This window comes from Corythoichthys intestinalis, chromosome 8, assembly GCF_030265065.1.
Source record: "Corythoichthys intestinalis isolate RoL2023-P3 chromosome 8, ASM3026506v1, whole genome shotgun sequence".
NCBI lineage: Eukaryota > Metazoa > Chordata > Actinopteri > Syngnathiformes > Syngnathidae > Corythoichthys > Corythoichthys intestinalis.
Genome location: NC_080402.1, coordinates 39,475,565 through 39,500,666, shown reverse-complemented (window position 1 = coordinate 39,500,666; position 25,102 = coordinate 39,475,565). Strand labels below are relative to the sequence as shown.

At 39.2% G+C, this 25,102-nt stretch overlaps 1 protein-coding gene across 1 annotated transcript in view; it reads left to right on the top strand.

Moving 5' to 3' along the window:
* The window catches only part of LOC130921082 (uncharacterized), a 130,396-nt gene that overhangs the window by 96,736 nt on the left and 8,558 nt on the right, over positions 1 to 25,102 (top strand). The window contains 16 exon segments of the mRNA XM_057844725.1: positions 4,302 to 4,562; positions 4,659 to 5,131; positions 7,355 to 7,853; positions 7,919 to 8,576; positions 8,656 to 9,030; positions 9,116 to 9,324; positions 16,926 to 17,077; positions 17,376 to 17,618; positions 17,702 to 17,861; positions 18,002 to 18,077; positions 19,853 to 19,947; positions 21,259 to 21,402; positions 21,464 to 21,489; positions 21,710 to 21,952; positions 23,945 to 23,996; positions 24,060 to 24,144. Coding sequence (XP_057700708.1) covers positions 4,302 to 4,562; positions 4,659 to 5,131; positions 7,355 to 7,853; positions 7,919 to 8,576; positions 8,656 to 9,030; positions 9,116 to 9,324; positions 16,926 to 17,077; positions 17,376 to 17,618; positions 17,702 to 17,861; positions 18,002 to 18,077; positions 19,853 to 19,947; positions 21,259 to 21,402; positions 21,464 to 21,489; positions 21,710 to 21,952; positions 23,945 to 23,996; positions 24,060 to 24,144 — 3,751 coding nt within the window.

Here is a 25,102-nt window from a genome sequence, read left to right as displayed (position 1 = left end):
CGGAATCTAATACAAAAAAAACAGAAAATCACCTTGTATGATTTTTGAATAATAAATTTGCATTTAATTGCATGAAATAAGTATTTGATACATAACAAAAATCGAACTTAATATTTGGTACAGAAACCTTTGTTTGCTATTACAGATACCAAACGTTTCCTGTAATCCTTGACAAGGTTTGTACACACTGCAGCAGGGATTTTGGCCCACTCCTCCATGCAGATCTTCTCCAGAGCCTTCAGGTTTCGGGGCTGCTGCCGGGCAACACAGACTGTCAGCCAAGATTTGGTAATACATAGCCCCATCCAGCCTCCCCTCAATACGGTGCGGTCGTCCTGTACCCTTGGCAGAGAAGCAGCCCCAAAAATTATGTTTCCTCCTCCATGTTTCACGGTTGGGATGGTGTTCTTGGGGTTGTACTCATCCTTCTTTTTCCTCCAAACATGACAAGCCGAGCTTAGACCAAAAAGTTCAATTTTGGTCTCATCCGACCACATGACCTTCTCCCATTGCTCCTCTGGATCATCCAGATGGTCAGTGGCAAACTTCAGACGTGTCTGGACATGCACTGGCTTCAGCAGCGGGACCTTGCATGCGCTGTAGGATTTTAATCCATGACGGTGTAATGTGTTTCCGATGGTTTTCTTCGAGACTGTGTTTTCAGCTCTCTTCAGGTCATTGACCAGGTCCTGCCGTGTAGTTCTTGGCTGATCCCTCACCTTCCTCATGATCAGTGATGCCCCACGAGGTGAGATCTTGCATGGAGCCCCAGAACGAGGCAGATTGACCGTCAACTTGAACTTCTTCCATTTTCTAATAATCGCTCCAACAGTTGTTACCTTCTCACGAAGCTGCTTGCTTATTTTCCTGTAGCCCATCCCAGCCTTGTGCAGGTCTATTATTTTATCCCTGATGTCCTTACACAGCTCTTTGGTCTTGGCCATTGTGGAGAGGTTGGAGTTTGTTTGTTTGAGCATGTGAACAGGTGTCTTTTATACAGGTAACAAGTTCAAACAGGTGCAGTTACTTCCGGTAATGAGTGGAGAACAGGAAGGGTTCTTAAAAAAGAACTAAGAGCCGAAATATTTACTAGTTGGTAATGTATCAAATACTTATTTCATGCAGTTAAATACAAATTTATTATTTAAAAATTATACAATGTGATTTTCTGGATTTTTGTATTAGATTCCGTCCCTCACAGTTGAAGATAACTTATGATACAAATTACAGATCTCTACATGGCTTGCAAGTGGGAAAACCAGCAAAATTGGCAGTGTATCAAATACTTGTTCTCCCCACTGTGTAATTTCACAATCAATTTATCAGCCCTGATACAAAAATAAAAATCAAAAGTCTGGCTCCGAGGATCAATTGATACTGCGTCATGCTACATACTGTAGCTACCAAGTCGCAAGACGATCGGTTCATGAATGATAGATGAGTAGGACTTCAAAGTTAGATTCCACAAGAAGAACAAGAAGATGACCAACAACAATTACTTGAGTGTTACCTTGACCGGCCTTCAGCCTGTAAAAATACTGTGCATTATTTCAGGCTTCTTGAGTACTACATCATTTTTTATGACAGTGCTCTATAGTTCATTGTTAGCATTGTATAGTTCAAGTAATGGGTGTGAATAAATGGTGTGAAGAATAAAACAAGATTGAAATTTTAAACTTTGCCCTTGGCTATACAGTATCTCGCCATGTTTTTGAGGGGGCGTGGGTCTGGAGTTTCGTTCCAAATTTGGACCATCTTTACCTCTAGGTTAAAGGAACTGTAGCTACAGAAGTTAATTTTAAAATACTTTTTACTAGTGCTGCAGCTATCGATTATATTGGTAGTCGATTAATCGATTAACTATATAGATCGAATAATCGAGTAATCAGGTAAGGACCATAAAAAAAATAAAAAAATCAAAATACTTGAGCAGAGCCTCAAATGGTAAACAGTATAGGGCTGTCAAACGATTAGAATTTTTAATCGAGTTAATCACAGCTTAAAAATTAATTAATCGTAATTAATCGCAATTCAAACCATCTCTAAAATGTGCCAAATTTTTCTGTAAATTATTGTTGGAATGGAAAGATAAGACACAAGACGGATTTATACATACAACATACTGTACATAAGTACTGTATTTGTATATTATAACAATAAATCCACAAAAGGCATTATTAACATTCTTTCTGTTAAAGGGATCCACGGATAGAAAGACTCGTAGTTCTTAAAAGATAAATGTTATAGTTACAAGTTACATAGTAATTTTATATTAAAACCCCTCTTCATGTTTTCGTTTTGATAAAATTTGTAAAGATTCTCAATCAAAAGTAGAGTTAATATAATAATAATAAGAATAAAACTAACAATAATAAGAATAGAGTGACCAAAGTCTGAGTAAGTTTTATGTGTATTTTGCACAGCTATTTTGATTGGGAATGCCAGTTCACTTTGCATTGTTGTTTAACTGTGTGAGAATAGGGCCTCATTACCACAAACTGAAGTGCTTTTCATTTTGTGAATTTTTTTTTTTTTTTTTTGAGAGATAGGAATATTATTTTTGTTGTGCTTTGACTAAATGATACTTATGTTTGTTGTGAAGGAGTTGCCGAACTTATGCCAAAAAAACGGCGCAGTCCAATGAATGCCTGTGCCCACTCGCCTTTATAACATATATCTCTGTACATATCCTACCAAAATACAACAAGAGACACATAATTGCCACTAAAAGAAAGAAAACTTCAACAAAAATATGTGTGGAGCACAAATAGCACAATTCAACAGCATAAACGTGTCACAACTAGTAATTCTCCCCCTATTAGAAGGAATAACATTAGTATGGAACGGTGCTGCCCCCAAGCGGCCGATGGCATTCTCTTCACTCTTAATGTGCATAAACGGCGTCATTGTAATCTGTTTGAGGCAATCGTGAGCGGGTAATTCAGTGCATGCGTTAATTGCGTCAAATATTTTAACGTGATTAATTTAAAAAATTAATTACCGCCCGTAAACGCGATAAATTTGACAGCCCTAATATACAGTATATATATGTATATTGAGTATATATATATATATATATATATATTAGGGCTGTCAAAATTAGCGCGTTAACGCGCGGTAATTAATTTTTTTAATTAATCACCTTAAAATATTTGACGCAATTAACGCACATGTCCCGCTCAGAAAGTATTCTGCCTTTTGGTAAGTTTTACAGCAAGACATTTTGTGCTGTCCAACAGCGAACTCTTGTGGTCGCTTTGCGACATGGTTTATTGTTTTCTTTCCAGTTCACGACGTCTCGGGCTGATAATGTTGTGCTTATATGATCCTTGGACAAGATTTGTCCGTAAGTATGGTTGTTGTAAAGAATGTACATATTATGTTAGTAAGCGAAATGTTATATTTTTTGTATGAGACACTTTTTGTTCATGTTTAGTGAACCTGTATAGCGTGCTAAGCTAACGTTGTTGCTAATGCAATGCTTGTGTACTTTTTTTTTTGTAGTTTTACGACGGTCTAAAGAGGACAATAGTTTGAGGCCATTTTATTAATAAATCAGATGAAAAAGGAAGAAGTCTAATTATTAAGGCGTCGTTCACTAGCTGTCTAGCTTTGGAAAAAGTAGACGCTTCAGATTGAGGACAGCATAGACAGATTTAAATGACAGTAGAGTGAAATGCCCACTACAGTCCTTTTGTACCATATGTTGAATGTATATATCCATCTTGTGTCTTATCTTTCCATTCCAACAATTTATTTTAAAGAATATATATATAATTTACAGAAAAATATGGCATATTTTATAGATGGTTTGAATTGCGATTAATTGCGATTAATTACGATTAATTAATTTTTAAGCTGTAATTAACTCGATTAAAAATTTTAATCGTTTGACAGCCCTAATTTATATACATATACATACAGTGGGGAGAACAAGTATTTGATACACTGCCAATGGGTTTTCCCATTGACTGTGTATCAAATACACAGTATTACTTACTTGTTTAATACAGTATTAATACTTGTTCTCTATATATATATACACACATACACGAAGGCTAGAGGCAAAAATCGGAACAACACGGAGAGAAGTTAGCCGCCTAACAGAGCTGAGCAAAGGCGTGAAACCTAAGAAACAACTGCCCAAGAAATACAGCAAGCTGTCCACAGCTGAGGCACTGGAGACTGCTAAGCAAAGGCTCACAGCCCTAGCTAGCTGCCTAAAGAGGTACACAGGAGAAGTAAAGGCCAGGAGAATAAACATTATGTTCTCCAATAATCCAGCTATGGTCTACTCTCAGTGGCAGGGTACCAAGACCACAGTAGACCCACCCAGGGCTGAGACTGAACAATTCTGGAAGAGTATCTGGGAAAAAGAGGCGTCTCACAACACTAAGGCCCAATGGCTGGCAGACCTACAGTCAGAACATCGCAACATCCCAGAACAAGGCCCAGTACTCATCACAACAGCAGACATCCAGACAAGACTGTCCAAGATGAAGAACTGGACAGCTCCGGGGCCTGACAAGATTCATGCCTACTGGCTTAAGAAGCTAACTGCCGTCCATGAACGCCTAGCAGCACAAATAAACTAGCTGCTGAGGTCGGGGACCCGCCCAGACTGGCTAACCCATGGTCGGACAGTCCTCATCATGAAGGACCCCCAGAAGGGAACAGTACCATCCAACTACCGGCCTATCACCTGCCTCAGCACCACATGGAAGCTCCTATCAGACATCATAGCAGCTAAAATGAGCAGGGCACAGAAAGGGATTGCCAATAACACCAGGGGAGCCAAGCACCACCTACTGGTGGACAGGGCAGTCGCCAGGGACTGCAAAGCTCGGAGCACCAATCTGTGCACTGCCTGGATTGACTACAAGAAAGCCTATGACTCAATGCCACACACCTGGATACTGGAATGCTTGAAGCTGTATAACATCAACAGGACACTAAGGACCTTCCTCCAGAACTCGATGGGGCTGTGGAAGACAACTCTAGAAGCCAACTCGAAGCCAGTTGCACATGTGAGCATCAAATGCGGTATCTACCAAGGAGATGTTCTGTCACCCCTGCTGTTCTGCATAGGCCTAAACCCCTTCAGCCAGATCATCACCAAGAGTGGTTTCGGGTAACGGTTCCAAAGTGGAAAAACCATCAGTCACCTCCTCTACATGGATGACATCAAGCTGTATGCCAAGAACGAGAGTGACATCGACTCCCTGATCCACCTCACGAGAATATACAGCAATGACATTGGGATGTCATTCAGACTGGATAAGTGTGGGCGGAAAGAGGGAGGCCGAGGACTAGTGAGCATCAGAGCCACTATCCAGGAGGAAACTACATCCCTCCAAGAGTACATCACGAAAATGGCACTCAGTGATGACCTACTCGGTGAATGCCTCAGGCAACTATCATGGAAGGACAAGCCCCTGCATGGTGTGTACCACTGACAAATTGAGGAGGTAGCTGACATGGGAAAAACATACCAGTGGCTGGAAAAGGCCGGACTGAAAGACAACACGGAGGCACTGATCATGGCAGCACAAGAACAGGCCCTTAACACATGAGCAATAGAGGCCGGGGTCTATCACACCAGACAGGACCCCAGGTGCAGGCTATGCAAAGAAGCCCCTGAGACAGTCCAGCACATCACAGCAGGGTGTAAGATGCTAGCAGCCAAGGCATACATGGAACGACATAACCAGGTAGCAGGCATAGTGTATAGGAACATCTGTGCCGAGTACGGACTGGAGACCCCGGAGTCAAGGTGGGCGACACCTCTGAAGGCGGTCGAGAACAACCGAGCCAAGATCCTGTGGGACTTCCAGATCCAGACAGACAAACTGGTGATGGCCAACCAGCCGGACACAGTGGTGGTGGATAAACATCAGAAGACAGCAGTAGTGATAGATGTAGCAATCCCGAGCGATAGCAACATCAGGAAAAAAGAACACGAAAAGCTGGAGAAATATCAAGGGTTGAAGGAAGAGTTGGAGAAAATGTGGGGAGTGAAGCCAAGAGTGGTGCCAGTTGTCATCGGGACCCTCGGGGCAGTAACCTCCAAGCCGGGTGCATGGCTCCAACAGATACCAGGAACAACGTCCGACGTCTCCATTCAGAAGAGCGCAATCCTGGGGACTCAAGCTCCCAGGCCTCTGGTAGAGGACCCGAGCTTGAAAGGAGAGACCATACCGCCCGGGTGGGCGAGACAACGATTTAAAAAAATAATAAATTTATACAGTATATATATAAATGCTATAAAATGCTACCATTTTTTTTACAATGCTCTTAACGAATGATTCCCCACATTCATATTCCCACAAAAAAAGGCTAAATATACTAATACATTAAATTACGAATGCATTAAAAAAGATTAGCTCAAACAAAAACAAAAGGTCATGTTGGTCTTAACAGGGAGCAGATGGATTCAGCCATGTGAAATGAGGTTGACTAAAGGGCCGTGTATCCACCCAAATCAATAAAACGCAAATACAAACACTTTCAAAACAAACCATTACAACGCCACTTTAATTAAACGAATACTCGAAGCAGCCAAATTTAATTCGATTTTTTTTTTCAAATCGAATACTCGAGTTAATCAATTAATCGTTGCAGCACTATTTTTTACTGACCTGATGAGTTCACAGTGCCATGATATTTTAAATGAGACTTCCCCAAAAGCCCTTTTTCTTACATTCAATAGAGAGGGTTCGGGTTAACCACACCGGGCAAACAACTGTCTTTGCACGTCCACGTGCATCGCCACAGCAGCATCACTGTTTCACTGAGCCACAGCATAGTCTTCGCTTGGCAAAAACACTTGTCTAACCCACTTAAGACTTGCTACAATCCGTTTTTTATGTTTCTGGTGCTGATTGTTGCTTTATGTTCGTGCTCGCACAAGAATTTGCGGCATGCACAAGCTGCAGTTACGCCGGAGGTGGCAGTCGCGAGCAAAAAAGTGAAAAAGTCCCTTTCAGGTCCAATTGCAAATTATTGAACTGTTAAAGTATAACTCTGAAGTTCCAAGACTTTAACTAATAACTCCCAAGTCCCGAAAAGATGCAGATTACACATTCATAAAAGCTTTTATACTGTCGTTTTCACAGCCAAATTTTCACACAGGTAGGCATACAAATAACAATAATCTTGACAATTTTAGTAAGCAGGGATTAAACTCCTTCTCCTTCTTCTTAGGTTCAATTGTCTCCAGCTGTAATGTGTGCCATCATAAAGCAATTTGTCAAGAGTCACTTAAAAGAGGCGACTCCTTAACTGGCTTTTCGTGTATCTGCAAAGATGGCTTTGTTGGCGACGGTTTCAGCTGTTACAATACCTTATTCTGTAGTGATGGGTCTTGCTGCAAAAAAGGTTATGAGTGGGTACCTGCCAGTGGCTGCGTGGACATTGACGAGTGCTCGCTTCCTGATATGCCATGCGGAGCACCTCAGTTTTGCCAGAACACACCAGGCTCCTATGAATGCCTACAGAGTTCCTCACTCTCCAGATCTGACCTTTCCTCATCAGTCCAATTCACTTGCGGAAACAGAGAATGTCCAGCAGGCATGGACTGCATTGAAAATAATGGCACAAGCTGCGCTGACCCCTGCGAGACCTACACAGTCTTGGATGATGAGTGGCGTTCAACATTTTATGTAGCCCCTCGACCTGACCTTGCAAAATGTGACCGAAATGTTGAGTGGCAAGGCTGGTATCGCTTATTCCTCAGACACAAAAGTGCAAAAATTCCTGAGAGATTTATCGATGAAGACAAATGTGGAACCATTCGACCCATGTCGCTAGCAGAACCACATCCCACACAGTCAGATGTCATTGTATCTCGAACGGTGTGTTATGCCTGGAATTATAAATGCATCAATACAATGACAATTCACGTGAAGCTCTGCTCTAGAGCAGCTTCCAACTACTATGTCTACAAACTTGTGGAGCCAAGGACGTGTTTTCGGGCATACTGTTCAGGTACAAAGAAATTATTGTTTTAAGTCTGTTAGTATACATGTTTTCCTGGTTGATTAACATTTTTTTTTTCTCAGAGGTTAGTGACACAAGTTCTTTAACGACACCTGAAGCTTCAATGGTGCCAAAAACAACTGTCACTAAAACAACTACGAACAGGATGACAACTGACTCTATCATCATTGACAATACAGAAGACCACACTCAATCCACAACAACTCCCACTGGTAGGCCTACAACCTATTCTTTCCCAACAACGACAATCCCCACAGTAGATGAGGGGGAAGTCCGCCTCGCTAATGGAGGAAACGGCTCCTGCTCTGGCAGAGTGGAAATCTTCCTCCGTGGACAGTGGGGAACAGTATGTGACGATATTTGGGACATGAATCATGCACAAGTGGTGTGCAGACAGCTGGGCTGTGGCAGGGCCCTAGCAGCACACCACGGGGGTTATTTTGGACAAGGAACAGGGCCTATTTGGTTGGATAGTGTCAGATGCAATGGAAGTGAATCAAAGCTTAATGAGTGCAGTCACCAAGGTATTGGATCACACAACTGTCGTCATCTTGAAGATGCTGGTGTGACTTGTGAAGGTAAGAAGAACTAAAGCCAAAAATTATAATACTGAACTGATGGTTCCATATAACATGAATTAGGAAATGTTTGATGCAGTTTCTAGTCTTTTGGGTTCTCCAAGCCTAATTCTTTATCTAATTGTTGTTGTTGTGCTAGCTGCTTCACCTGTGAGGCTGGTCAACTCTAACAACCGCTGCTCCGGAAGGGTTGAGGTCTACCATAATGGACAATGGGGAACTGTGTGTGACGACATATGGGATTTAACCAATGCCAAAGTGGTGTGCAGACAACTGGACTGTGGTAGGGCTCGTTCAGCACTACAAAGTGCAGCTTTTGGTCAGGGCACTGGACCTATCTGGTTGGATGATGTCCGTTGTTTTGGAAATGAAACTTCAATAACAAGCTGCAGCCATCTTGGATTTGGAAGGCACAATTGTGCTCACAGGGAGGATGCCAGTGTTGTTTGTGAAGGTAACTTTAATATTGTATATATTGTGTGGTTGTTTGTCATAATTGTGCATGACAAAATTATTGACCATTTGTATATTTGGTTCAGGCACCCTAACTTCACTCAGGATTTCTCACCTTGTTTGTGGCCCTGACAAAATTCAAGTAGGCTTGGCCTCAACAAGCGTAGAAAGTGCTGGTTATGATCCACTCTCCGGCAACCTGGCTGTTCGAAACTGTTCTTGGGTCAGGGTGCAAGGTGATATCGTGTGGTACGAAGCTGATGCACGAGCAGATACCTGCGGAAACAGACTAACGGTAAAAACACAACATCTTGAACCACAAGTTAGTAAATATTATTTGTCCCAAAAATGTATTTTAAAAATGTACATTGTAAACAATTAAATGGAATGTACACAAGTGTGATGGTAACAGAACATAAAGTGTCATTGTAGGAACTTTTATCTCCCCAAAAGTATTGCTAGATGGCTTTAAAAAAAAAAAAAAAAAAAAAAAACGGTAATAAATTGTTCAACGATTCAAGAATGTAAAAAAATGGATCTTTTAAAGAGGCATATATAATTTATCCCAAAAAAATAAAAATAAAAAAATGAAAAGTTCCCTCAACGTTGCAGTTAATTTATAATAATAATTAAAAGAAAAGAAAGAAAAAAGAAAAAACTTGAGTGTGTGCGCACCATGACCACTGGGAGGCAGCACTTCACAGAGAAGCACCTGTATTGTTACAATAGTGCAGGGGTCACAGCCCTTTTTGGTGTGGAGTGCCACCTTCAAATTTTCTTGTCAATCAGTGTGCCACACCTAGATTAATGACGCACATCCAAATTTTTATATCCAACAGAGCTGTAATTTTACTCCAAAGAAAACAACATGGGCATACATTGAAATCGTATAGCTACCATTCTTCTTTTTCAATTAACTAAAAAAATAAATGCATATTGTAAAAAATACAATACAGAGTGGGCTGTTTTAACAAATTCAGAACAGCCGACTCTTACATTTTTCTTGTTCACTTGCAACTTAAACAGTTAATTATATGCACAATTTTAGATTTTATATTAAAAGTTGCCTACTTTAATGTGATCCCTGGCCCTGTGCTCTCACGCTTTCTGCCAGCTTCTCCACTCACCGTTCAGCGGTTCTGGCTGACACAGGGATGTCTTTTATTGTTTTTTTGATTGTCTCTTTGGTTGTCTCTTTGTTGGGCAAGCCATCAAACAAAACCTCTGAGCTGGACAAGATTGCCTCTTTGATATATTATAATTCGCCATCGGTAAATGGTTTTCCGTGCTTTGCAATGCAGTGAGCAAAGTGATAGCTTGCTTTGGTGGCGGTGTTTTTAGCAGTGACAAAGGTTTTCCGGTGGCAGTGTTTTTAGCTGTGACAAAGGTTTTCAGGGTCTGTGTTTGTTTGCTGTACCTGGACATAGCGCGTTTTAATGTCGCCACCTTGTCAGACTCATCCTTGAATGAATTTTCATGTTTTGTCTCGTAACTGCGTTTGACACTTGTTGTGCGATACACAACGATCTCGAGAATAGGCGGAGTTTGACTTTGGGGGCAGGGTGGAAACAACATGTTGATGACCCCAAAACGCAGTGTGAGCAATTAAAATTAACTTACAAGAATATTTAAAATGATAAGTTGACAATGAGCGTTTTCTGTTTCCCATCATTCTTGAGGGGAATTGTAAATCAGGCTGCTTAAGCAATACTTTTCGCCAAGATCGTCATCCACTGAATTTGGTAAGCCCGCCGGTGTCGTGCCAATGTAGTTACCCCAGTCAAAACTTGTATCCCCTGGGCGGTGCCATATGGAGGTAGATTTGTGTCTTATTAATTATTTAATAAAAAAAAAAAGTCGCTTCAATCAAAAAAAAAAAAAAAATGTGTTTGAATGCAAAAATACATTTGAAACAAAAAAAAATGCACGTGAAAGCTATTTTTCTTTGATTTTTTCAAGTTTTTTTTTGATTGAACCAACTTTTTGATTGAATTAATGTTGATTTGTGTTTGGGCCACATTTTGGGTAGGACATTTTTCTCTTTATTATTCAATCAAAAATAAGATGCTTCAAAAAAATATAGATTTTCAAAAAGAAAAATCCCTTCAATAAAAAAAAGAAAAAATTTCAATCAAAGAAAAACGTTTTTGAATGCAAAAAATATTTGAGATTGAAAAATTTGCATTCGAACACTTAATTTTTTAATTGAAAAAGTTTTCTTTGATTGAAGCAATCCTTTTTGTGTTTGGGCCATATTATGATTAGGACATTTGTGTCTAAATCATTCAATCCCCCAAAAAGTTGATTCAATCCAAAAAAAAAAAAAAAAATTCAATCAAAGAAAAAAATCTTTTTTAAAAATATTTTTTTCTCAAAAAAATGAATGAATAAATAAATAAATTAATTAATTTAAAATATTAGGGGTGTCAAACGATTAAAAATTTTTATCGAGTTAAATACAGCTTAAAAATTAATTAATCGTAATTAATCGCAATTAATCGTAATTCAAACCATCTATAAAATATGCCATATTTTTCTGTAAATTATTGTTGGAATGGAAAGATAAGACACAAGATGGATATATCCATTCAACATACGGTACATAAGTACTGTATTTCTTTATTATAACAATGAATCAACAAGATGGCATTACCATTATTAACATTCTGTTAAAGCGATCCATGGATAGAAAGACTTGTAGTTCTTAAAAGATAAATGTTAGTACAAGTTATAGAAATTTTACATTAAAACCCCTCTTCATGTTTTCGTTTTAATAACATTTGTAAAATTTTCAATCAAAAAATAAACTAGTAGCCCGCCATTGTTGATGTCAATAATTACTTGCACAATGCTCATGGGTGCTGAAGCCTATAAAATCAGTCGCACCCAAGCGCCAGCAGAGGGCGGCAAAACTCCGAAAAACACAACAAGTACACCTTTCACTGTGCTGTCATTTAAATCGGTTTGAGCGGGGCATTTGTGCGTTAATTGCGTCAAATATTTTAACGGGATTTAACGGGAATTCCCGCTTGTTAACGCGATAATTTTGACAGCCCTATTTATAATGTTAAAAAGGTTCTGGTAAGTGAGTTGCGTGTATGCTTGCAAAAATGAAATGTAGTTTTATTTTAGAGCAGGGGTCCCCAACCTTTTTTGCACCACGGACCGATGTGATTTGGGTCTTTTTTTCACGGACATGTGTTCTGTTAAATTTTGCACCCTTATAAAATTTTGCTCCCAAAGCTTATGTGGCGGTGAAAAAAGGCCTCTTTTATATTCAGTTGGACTCTCAGTGATATCCAACGGTGCTAAAAACTATTTACATCCATAGGCGGATCTACTATTCAGGCGAAGTAAACGATCGCCTTAGGCCCCCAACCAGTAGGGGGCCCCCAACCAGCTGCCCTTGCCCCAACGAGCAACAGCTTGGGCCACCGGATCCAGGAGCACCCCAACTATTCGTCATGCATAATTATGTCAGCATACCAATCCAACAAATAACAAAACAAAAAAGAAAGCCATTTGAATGCTGCATTTATATTATCCCCCCCCACACACACACACACGCACTACAATGGACTATCCCACGACGACGGACTGAGTATCAGTTGCTTAGCTTCATTTAGCGCCTTTTAGCATCGCTTAGTTCCGCTTAGCTGTTCGTTAGCTTCACTTAGCTCTCCCGCGGTTTTCACGCCACTAATCTCGCTATTTTTACAGCTCACTTGCTACTTTGCACGACGGCTATCGTGTATTTCGAACACATGAGCGAACGTGCTCTCCATGAGAGCCAAAGTGCAATGAGGGAGAAGTTGAGAACAGGCCTCTAATGCAGGGGTCCCCATCTGCCGGACAAATCCTGCATTTGCGCATTTGCTACCGGGCCGCGCAGAAATAATAATTTAATAACGACCGCATTCTGGCCGAATTAACCCTGTGCCCCTGCTTAACACACCAATATCCCTGTCTACTCTAGATATAATACTACGGGATAGATTAGAATGTCGTCATAGAAATCCATTGATTGGACTGCTAGCAGTACATCTTGTTTGTGTATATAATATATCTATGTGCGCTTGTCCTGAGTGTCCTCGATAGTAACGTATTACTAGGCCGCGGGCGCAGCACATTTGTTCCTGGAAATAATAAGCCCCCACACGAGCGAAGATGACTAGAAAACAAACGTCTTTGGAGATATTTTTACAGCGAAAAGGGCACCTGACGAGCCTACAACCTCGAAGACCCACGAACTGCAAAGGAGTGGATTCGTGACCCGTTTGTGAATAAACGGAGTCATTCAAGCATGTCTGTGCAACAGGAAGATCAACTTGTAGAGATCACAAATGACGGCGACCTTATTAAACGTACATTTGAGACAACAACTCTACCGAGGTTCTGGATTAAAGTCATTCCGGAATATCCTGACATCGCTACGAGAGCATTGAAAACCTTGCTACAATTTCCAACATCGTATCTTAGTGAAGCGGGCTTCTTAATTAATGCTTAACGACAAGGGAAAGTCGTTAATGGTGAGAGCGGTGTGCAGTTGTTGTGTGCAGCTTAAATGGCAGGATGTATCTGAGGAGAACTTTTCTACAAGTCCTTCCATGATCAAACGCAAGTTAATATTTCTTTATTTCAAGAAAGTTTGTAGTGTTTACTTTGGAATCACTGCATTTGCGCATTTTACGGCTATGTTTAACGTTACGTGCTTGCGCAGAACCGCATCGTTGCAATTTTTGATGTGTTGCATAATTTCTCAGAACACCGGTCCGTGAAAAAAAGACCCAAATAACACCGGTCTGTGGTGCAAAAAAGGTTGGAGACCCTTGCTCTAATGCCTCTTATAACTTTCTTCTTCTTCTTCACACCGAACATAAAATACACGACAGCACACCCTGTGGCGAAACAATGTAGTACAGTTCCAATCAGTCATACAATAACACTCAACAGCTGGTTAACAGCAAAAGCACGTCATGTTCCCCATATCCCCGTATAAATAATGATTTCTGGAGTTAATCCCACATACTTCACAATTAAAATTATAATATGCTGAGTAAATACTACATAATACAGATTCTACACTAAGAATAGCTTTCAAATGACACTCTTCATGACAAATATGATTGGCAATGAACAATTATTATAATTATTATACTACTATTTTATATAGTAGAAAACTATAATAATATTGCTAGAATTTTTTTTTAAGAATTGTTTTGAATAATGTTGGAAAGGCAAAGTCAGTGTTCTGAATCTGTTTACTTTCCATTCTTTTGCACTATTCATTGCATATTTGTGATTAATTATTGTTATTTACATGATTATTTGTACTTTATAAGTGTTCCAAAATAGTTTTGTGAATTAATAAACGTCAACAAAAATTTCATTGCTAAATTAGTAAAAAAAAAAAGAAAATTATTAGATTAGTCGTAAAACTAGTCGGCTGACTAATCAGGAGAAAATTTGTCGTTTAGGACAGCCCTAGTGTACCAGAACATATTTCCTCCCCACCCTTCTCACCTGTTTAACCCCTGACCCATGAAGAGGGCCCCTAGATATGTTCGCCTTAGGCCCCAAAATTGCCAAGTCCGCCACTGTAACAATAAACATACTAGTCCATGTGCAACACGAAAATGGCATAAATTAATGCTAAACAACACGGTGAAGTCGTTAAGTGAGAGATCTGCGTGCAGTTGTTGTGTGCAGCTCACATGGCAAACGTAAGTTAATATTCCTTTCTTTAAAGAAAGTTTGTAGTGTGTACTTTGGAATCGCTGCATTCACGGTCTTTTTTATCGTTACGCGCATGCCAAATTTGTCAGAACACCGGCAACGTGTGGCAGAAAAAAATACAGCAAATATAAAATAACATATATTTTTAGCCCCGTTGAAAATACAACTCACCCGCTGAATCAGTGGGAGGCCTGAACTTGTTTCGTTGAAACGAGATGGTCCCGAGATGGGAGAGTGAGAAAAGTCCGCTTCACAAAAATACGATGTTGGAAATTGTAGCACAGTTTTCAGTGCTCTCCTAGCGATGTCAAGATATTCCGGAATGACTTTAATCCAGAACCTCGGTAAAGTTGTTGTCTCAAATGTACGTTTAAGGATCTCTACAAGCTGATAGTCCTGTTTCACAGACATGCTCGAATCACTCGGTTTATTCACATACGGATCATGAATCCACTCCTTCGCAGTCGTGGGTCTTTAGTAGGGTTGTTCCGATCACGTTTTTTTGCTCCCGATCCGATCCCGATCGTTTTAGTTTGAGTATCTGCCGATCCCGATATTTCCCAATCCGATTGCTTTTTTCGCTCCAGATTCAATTCCAATCATTCCCGATAATTTTTCCCGATCATATACATTTTGGCAATGCATTAAGAAAAAAATGAATAAAACTCGGACGAATATATACATTCAATATACAGTACATAAGTACTGTATTTCTTCAATACAGTATTTCAATACATCCTCAAGATGGCATTTACATTATTAACATTCTTTCTGTGAGAGGGATCCACGGATAGAAAGACTTGTGACTTTGTATATTGTGACTAAATATTGCCATCTATTTGGCATTTTCGTGTATTCGTTGAGCTTTCAGTAAATGATACTGTAGCCATCCCAAATGCATGATGGGAAGTGGAACCATGACTGTGCGTAGTGCTACCAATTGATATATCTTCTCTGCGTTGGGGAATAACATAAGGTGTTAAGAAAAAGATCATCTGCTACCTTGCTTCCCCTCATTGCTTCCCATGATATTTTTAATCGTAGGGAGAGGGATTGCAAGGCTTTAGCCAATTAAAAAAGGCTCCAAAGGCTGCCAAAATTCACTCTACTCATTTTACACTGCCTTTTATCTATCTATAGAGATAAAACGGCGCCATTACTGATTTAGCGCGACAATGCGTGAGTAGGTCGTGTAGCGCATGCATTAATTGCGTTAAATATTTTAACGTGATACATTTTTAAAAAATTAATTACCTCCGTTATCGGGATAAATTTGATAACCCTAACTTAAGCCTAAAGACTCTCGATGAGTGTAACATATTATGTCTGTAACGTTAAATACAATTAGAAAACAATTTAATTAAAAAATATATATATATATTTTAAAAAGGCATGGCTGATATTTTTTTGCCGATTCCGATACTTTGAAAATGACATGATCGGACTCGATCGATCAGGACATCTCTAGTCTTTAGTGATTGTGAAGTAGCATAGATTTTGTTTTCTTCGAGGTTGTAGGCTCATCTTCTGGCTCATCAGGTGCCCTTTTCCCCGGAAAAAAAATCTGTCCAAAGACGTCTGTTTTTTTAGTCATTCAAGTGCGGGGGCTAATTATTTCCGGGAACAAATGTGATGCGCCCGCCCTATGTCATACATCATTATCGAGGACAAGCGCACATAGATATACAAAACAAGATGCACTGCTAGCAGTCCAATCAATGGATTTCTATGACGACGAAACAATTTTATCCTGTAGTATTATATCTAGTATAGACAGGCATATTGGTGTATTAAGGGGCACATGCCAATGTTAATTTGGCCAGAATGCAGTCGTTAATAAATTATTATTTCTGTGCGGCACGGTAGCAAATACCGGTCCGCGGCCCGACGGTTGGGAACCCCTGTTTTAGAGTCTACACAGTATGCCAAGGCAAATTTAGGGAAAATAAATATGATTTTAGCTCCGAGGACAAACTCTATTTGTAATGCCCGACATGAGAGTTGCTAGTCAATATGTCCCTCAACAATCAAAACAAGTACTGTACTTATCTGGACTTGTTCTTGATGGTGTTGTACCTTATTGGTCATAAAGTGAGCTCTTCAGTCAAATTATACTGTATGTTAATGTTCTCATCATAGGTTCTCATGACTCTTTTTCAGATGAACAGCACACATGCAATCTACTCCAATAGCTTATTTATCTACCCTTTGAACAACACATTCTTCTCTCCCGCTGCGAGTCTTTCTTTCTCTTGTGCATATCCCTTGGACACAGACAGCACGCTAAATGTGGCCGCCAGACCAGTCCTAAAGTGAGTTCTTATATTATCAAATAGAACGATATTATATTCAATCAGTGGTGATCGTAAATGAATTCATACAGATTGGCCTACAGTACATTAGTAATGAGATGCTTTGCATGTTAAGCAAATGTACGGTATTCCTAATTTGTATTGAATTAGTTGCTGTCAGAAGCTTGCAAAAACATTGAATCGTGATGATTATTTGTGTTTTAAGGATTCATACCATCATAAACTATGTAACGTGTTGTACAATAAAGATTGGTTAAAGTGAAAAAGTGGTTAAAGATATGTTAACTCTGTTTGACAGTCTGGACGGTGGGCTTTCCGGATCAGGTGACAAAGCCAGAGCATCCATGATCCTCTTCCGGGACTCTAACTTTACCGAGCCTTATTCAGCGGGTGCGGTCGTTCTTCCCGTGGGCTCCCCAATGCATGTGGAGGTCTCTGTGCAGAAGAAAGATCCCAGCTTGGCAGTTGTTTTGGAGGATTGCTTTGCTTCTCATTCTTCAGACCCTGACTTTCTTCACCGATATTCTCTTATCCACAACAAGTATGTTTCTGCTCAGTTGGGATAACTATCGATTCATGATTGAAAGGTGATGAGGAACAATAATCTTCCCTTGCCTGTATTAGATGTTCCACTGATCGCCAACAAGTGTTTGTGATTGAGAGTGGTTCATCCCTGCGGGCTCGTTTCACTGCCCTATTCTTCCTGGTTGATGGGGAATACCGAGACATTTACCTCCACTGTACCCTAGGCCTGTGTGACCAGAGGAGGTTCTCGTGCATTCCGGTGAGTAGTATACTCTATTTCATTTGATACACACACCCACACACAAATCACCAAAAGTCCTGAGATAATAATCGATTGCTAATAGACTTTAGTTAATGATATTTGCTTGCTTTTTCCTGCTTTCATGATCCACTGTGTAGCCTTGCACAAGGAGAGAACAACGCTCTATCTCAAACTCTGCTCCAATGAAGCCACTCACCATCGGTCCAATTACTTGTAAGCATATATCATATTGCACACAAATATTAGGCTCCATGTTGACAGAATGGATTGAATGATAAAGGATATTTTTTCCATTTTCTTTTTAATCTTCAGGGCAGAAATCCTCTGAATGACATCCAGTAAAAGAACAACACTGTTTGAATAGTCCAGTACACAGCAACATCAATGGCAAAATGTAAGGAAGTTCATCTAAATAATAAAGTGAATGACTTCATAAGCTACTCCCAAAGTATCCAAGTGATCAAAAAGTGGATGTACATTTTTATACTTGCAGGATTACAGTTAAAAAGCAAAGATTTAAAATGCTTTCCTTTCTGCATTTCTGCATATCCTCATTGATCAGTTGGTATGTGGAGCCAAGTGTTTTTTTTGTTTTGTTTTTTTGTTTTTACACAAGTTATAAACAGACTGTTTCACATATATTCATGCAGACATTGTTAGGGGCAGGTGCCCAACAACAACAAAAGGGACTCCTACATTTGTAAAATAAATAAAAGTTTCACTCAATTGTGTGTATTTGTTGTACTTACTGATATTCGATTCATGAAAGTGCACCACTCAATTGTGGTTTTACTCATTTGTCCCAAATGATCATTTAAAAAAAAAAAAAAAAATTCTAATTAGTCTGCAGACGTTTTTAACGATTAGTCAACTTTTTTTTTTTTTTTTGAATTAATATTGCAATAAAATTTCTGCTAAGTATTGTTAATTCAGAAAACATTTTGGAACACTTAAATTTTTTATTAAAGTACAAATAAACAATGAGGTCAAATGCTAATGGCATTAACTAGTGCAAAAGAATGGAATGTAAACAGATTCAGAACACTGTGACTTCACTTTTCCAACGGGAACGTGCCTATGACAACAAAATGCATGTTTATTTCATATTTCAGGCGGTAATTTATGGTCCTGATTGAAATGGACCTCTTGGATGTGTGTGGAAGCGATCGTTTTATTTATTCGATTTTTGAATCCCACGCCATGAAAATGAGTGACTTCCGCTCCAGTCTCAGGTTGAGGATAAAAGCAAATGTGACGTCATCCCGGTCAGCATCTCACAATACGAATTGCTTTATAGCATGCAACGGGACTGCGGATTCAGCTGATTTTGTAGATTCATTCGTTTATTTTTCGCATCACGCCAGCCAAATGTGCTGCAGGGATTTTTTTTGCTGCACCAAGGAGAGGCGTATGAGCTTTTTTGGGTTTTAAAAAGTTGCTGTTCACCCTGGGAGAATAGCCAAAACAAGTCCAACAACTGTGGGACCATTGGACTTATGAGGAAGTGAGAAAACATCGTATTTTGTATTATGTCAAATACTGGGATCATGGCACGCGTTTTAATACGGAGGTGGCTTGCATAATGTTGCTGACAATGCTCCTTGTCCACCGAGAATGCCACTCGGCTGACGAGCGGCAGCTTCTTGCACACCCCCCTCGGTCTTTCGCATGCCCGCCGGGAGAGCACTATACTAGGCTTATTGCCCTGTTTGTGTGCCCGATGTTCAGTCAAATTTTCAACTCCATCAGAAATTGCAACTTTGTATTAAAAATGCCCGCGAATGCAGCGATTACAAATTTAACACAACAAACTTTCTTTAAATAAAGGACTATTTACTTACATTTGATCATGTACAGACAAGAAGAAAAGTTCTCCTCAGACACATACTGCCATGTTAGCTGCACAACAACTGCATGCCGCTCTCTCACTGTTTACGTCTTCGCCATGTAGTTAAGCATTAATTTACGGCATATTGGTGTTGACCAAGTGGCAGCTGCGCACTCCTCCGACGTCGGCCGTCATTCTCCTGCTGCTTCCCCGGCAAACGAGCTCTCCTGCCCGCAGCAGAGGAACGACGGGCTTGTAACTTGCTTGCCGCTGGGCGGGTTGCCGATCGGCGAAGACAGTCAACAACCCCGCCACTGTGTGAAAGTACTTCGATAAAATGAATATCCTGTAAAAATATTGGAGCAGAGAGATTAAAACAATGACATCCCTCTTCCTCACATTTTCCCCGTTCTGAATAATTCCCCCTCAATAGGCTGAATTCTAAATCAGATGAAACTATGACCCTGCTGACGTCATCCTCCTGTTGGCTATAATGAGAGGCAGGGGCTAAACGCAGATTAAAAGACTAATTTCTCGTCATCTGGGCTTTGCCAAATTGTTGTATATAGTCGAATAGTCTAAAAATATGATTATAATTCACATAATAATGATATTTAAGACTTTCTTTTTATCCTGTTAGAGGCACTTTAAAACAATACTTTCCCTTTTTGTGGTACATGTCTATATTGTTCTCAGAGTGAGCTATATGAGTACACTCCATTTACCATTTTACCAGCAGAGTAGATAAATAAATGTCATGTATCACTGAAGTACGTGAAAAAAAAAAAAACGTAATGGTGTACGTTGATACGATGCTACGACAGAGTATTAGAGCCAAATCAAATAAATAAAGAAAAAAAAACAACAACAAAATAAATTTGTTTAACCCTTACTTTTCAAGTCTCTTGAGGCTGTGGGTAGATCGTGTCACAGTTTATTTGTTGTTGTTCATTTACTGCTGTCTTCTCTGCGATAATAAGGACCAACGCGGCAGGACAGTATAACACTGTTTTTTATTCTAGTGTGGTGCGCAACAGTACCTCGTGTTCAATACAAAATCATTCTACCACCACAAAACAAGTAGGAACTAATATTCAAATAGGAACTAAAATTATACAACATAAAATATTTATATGAATGAATACTGCATCACATTGAAAACATTCATACAAAATAAAATACATAATTGCCCATCTAAATAAAATTTATTGAAATGAGCCAAAACACCTGTAATAATAATAATTAAACAAAAATTCTGCTTACACTCTTCCGCTGCTACAAAAAGAAATGTCCTCATTTCACATACTGTACAATATCAAGCAAAAATAAAATAAGCAGCATGTTTGTATGGTTTTTTTTTCTAACCCATGTACTACCGCTAAAACAATGTAAAATTTGGTAACAGTACAAATAAGAACAATTGACACATTGAAATAACAAATCATTCACAACTATGGCATCAACAAACAAAATCCCTTAACCATTGTGGCTGACAAAACCTACGGCCAGCATGAAACACAACAGGACGAGCCACATGTGAAGTTGGAAGGGAAACACTGAGCCCAGAAACAGGGGAGTCTGAAAGAGAAGGGGAACTTGGAGGAGAAGTCTCCACTGCAGGTGTTTCAACTGGCCAACTCTGAGGCGGCACATGTAGTGGAGCAGGTGGACAAAAAGGCAGGGCCCCTGACCAAGCAGGAAAGGGAAGAGGTGCCATTGCAGCAGCATCCAGTCCCAGTGAATTCATCTCACCCTGATCCCGCACACCCAGCACAAAACCTTTGAAAGCTTTGAGCCGTTTGTGGTGTACGGTCATTAAATGAGTCCACTCAAATCCGCTCAAGCTGCTCACTTAAACACAATGAGTTGCCACAGCAACTTTGGATAATAGCAATAATTTGGATAATGAATCAATAACATCATGCTATACGAGTTCATAAACTATGCAAAGAGTAGTATACTAACGATGTCAATAGATTATGATGTTGATTTATGATTAATGTTTTTTTTGTGACAGTCCGGAAGGTGGTGTTGCAGGTTCAGGTGACCACGCCAGAGCCTCCATGAGCCTATTTCGGAAGGCCAACTTCACTGAGCCTTTTTCACTGGGTGTAGTCTTGCTTCCATTGGGTTTACCATTCTATGTTGGGGTCTCTGTTCATAAGACAGATACTAGCTTAGCAGTTGTTTTGGAGGACTGCTTTGCCTCTCATTCCACAAACCCTGACTACCCTGAGAGATACTCTCTTATCAACAACAAGTACGTATGCATCTGCTAGTATGGGGTAACTATTGTATCATGATTGAAAGGTGATAAGAAAAAAAAAAAATCTTGATGATGATGACTGTAGTAGTTGTCCCGTTGACCGCCAACAAGTGTTCATAGTTGAGGGTGGTTCATCCCTGCTGGCTCGTTTCACTGCCCTATTCTTCCTGATTGATGGAGAATACAGAGATTTTTACCTCCACTGTAGCCTCAGCCTGTGTGACCGAAGGAGGTTCTCGTGCATTCCAGTGACGAACATACACTATTACATTTCATAGAAACACGATTACATGTCCATGACTTGCACAAGGAGAGTACAACACTCTGTTTTAGATTTACAAATAAGAATTACTGTTACTCTCTTAGACGTTACTCAGGGCTCAACATTGCTCCTGGATTTTAACAGCCATTTATTTGGACAACAGGTTTTCATTTTGCCAGAATAATGATACCCAAACAATGCTTGAGCCTTGAATAAACTTTCAAGGGCGTAACAGTCAGAACTCATTGGCCTCATTGACTCCAAGGGAATAAAAATGATGTTTCACAGCTTCGACAACATAGCTTCCACGTCAAGCTCTTGAGTTGCAATCACTCCCTTTTTTAAGTATAAATCGGACCGAAACAATCCATCCTACAATACGTGAAGGAATGGAGTTGTCTCCATTCTTCCGCTGCCATGTTTGACATCTTCTGTTCCTCAGTTCAACGTCTCAACTGATGCCCAAACAATGGGTGTTAAAATCCGATGCTGAGCCTTGAATAACCTCTAGATATTAACAATTACATAATTCCAAACCTGAATGCAGCAATATTTAGATAAAGTCAGATTATTAAGAAATCAATCACATGATGTTTATGACCATTGAGTCCAGTGACTTGCTATCAGATGCTGCCACCTCTATTGTACACAATGGCTACAAATTAGTTGATGATGTGTTCTTAGTTACATAACTGTACCCGAATTAAGTACTGGCTTTGTTGCGTACTTTCAAGATTATGGAGGTGTCGTTTACTGGAATAAAACATTGCAAATATTGGCTAAGATCCAACTGTTGCACAAAGGATTAAGTTAACGATTTACTTGAGACATGTAGTATAAAGTGGGAGTGCTGCTATTAAATCAAGTGTTTAAACTATTACATAAGGACAGTACAAAATGCATAGTTAAAAATGTCTTCATTATCTATGGTGTAAAATCAGTGATCTGGCATTGAAGTAATGAATATTGAAATTATTTTTAAATATTTGGCCTACTATTAAGTCAAAGTAAGCACAATTTAAAACTCACATTGGTTAAAAAAAAAAAAAAAAAATATATATATATATATATATATATATATATATATATATATATATATATATATATATATATATATATATATTAAACGAAAGTACCTTATGTTTAAATATAAATATGGCCAATGATAACATGTAAATATCATTATATACCATGTGGCATTTTGGCATGTATATTAGCTACATTACCTGTAATTCACAATTAGCTAAATAAGCTTATTTTTTTTAAATGTGAGTTTATTATACTTTAGTTGACCTGCACCAAAGTCAGGGGAATTTACCAATACACCATTAAATGGTCCTTAATTTAAAAAAAGGTTACATTCTTATTTGCTTGGGATGAAATACAGAGAGTTTTATAAGCATATTTTTAAATTGTGGTATGTGTGATATAAGGAACACTAACAAGAAATCTCGAAATTGCATAGATTACTTTTGGGTGTCTTTTCAACTGTGCTCGATACTGATTAATAACTATAAAGTCTATTTACCCTGGATTAGTTTTGATTAATATGTAACATTTGTATTGAGCTTCCCACCAGCATTCACGTCTCAATGACACATTTGCATGTTTGACAAATGATTTTGTTTGAACTTTCCCCTGTATAAGAAAAAAACAAACAAAAAAAACCTGGGCTATAAATTTCCCTCACTCTTTCCTCTCTTAAAACATCACTCCATTGCCAGGACTCCATCCTTGTCCAGATTGCCAGGACTCCATCCTTGTCCAGATAACAAGGTAGGTAAAGCATGTAGTCACGTTTCATGAAGTGTATAATATTCATTGGTTTTCCTCTTTTAGATAGAGGTCGACTCATTGTCCAATATGGGGATGCCTAAAGGAGTATTATTGTTCCTGATATTGCAGCTCATTACAAGAGGATCCGGTATAGTGCTGATATTATTTTCACTTTGGTTTTATGTTTTGTTCGTGCAGAATTGAAGTTACTAAATCTATTTTAATCCACTGTAAATGTAAAAAAGAACAAGCACAAGTGTTCCACAACACATATGCCCTCTACTGGCTAACTTGTTACCTACAAGTAACACAGGTGTCAATTAGTCCTGGATGTGCTAAACACGCATGCCCGCACTGCCTAATTCCTAACCTGTAGATTGCTGCCCTCTTCTGGCTAACGTCTAACTATAATTTCACAATCAATTAACATAGCCCTGATACAAAAATAAAAAATCTGGTTCCGAGGATCAATAGAAACTGGCCCATGCTACATAGCTACCAAGTTACAAGACGATTGGTTTACTCAGATAGACGAGTATGACTTCAAAGTTAGATTACACAAGAAGAACAAGTAGATGACCAACAACAATTACTTGAGCGTCACCTTGACAGGCCTTCAACCGGTAAAAATAATGTGCATTATTTCAGGCATCTTAAGTACTACATCATTTTTTATGATAGTGCTCATTATTTCATTTTAATGTAATGTGTGTGAATAAATGATGTGAATAATAAAACAATACAAGATTGATGTTTTAAACTTGTCTTTTGGCATATCGTTCCAAATTTGGACCATATTTACCTTTGGGTTAAACGGACTATACAGGATTATTAGAGTTAATTTAAAATATTTTTGATGAGTCCACATAGCTCTGACATTTTAACTGTGACTGCCCCAAAAAGCCATTTTACTTACCTTCAATAGAGAAGGTTTGGGTCGACCCGGCGAACATTTGCCTGTGCACATCCACGGGCATCGCCGCAGCAGTATCACTGTTTCACCGAGCCTCAGCATAGTCTGCACTGGGCAAAAACACTTGTTTAACCCACTTTTCTAACCAACTTAAGATTTGCTATTAACTGTTTTTATGTGTCTTGTGCTGATT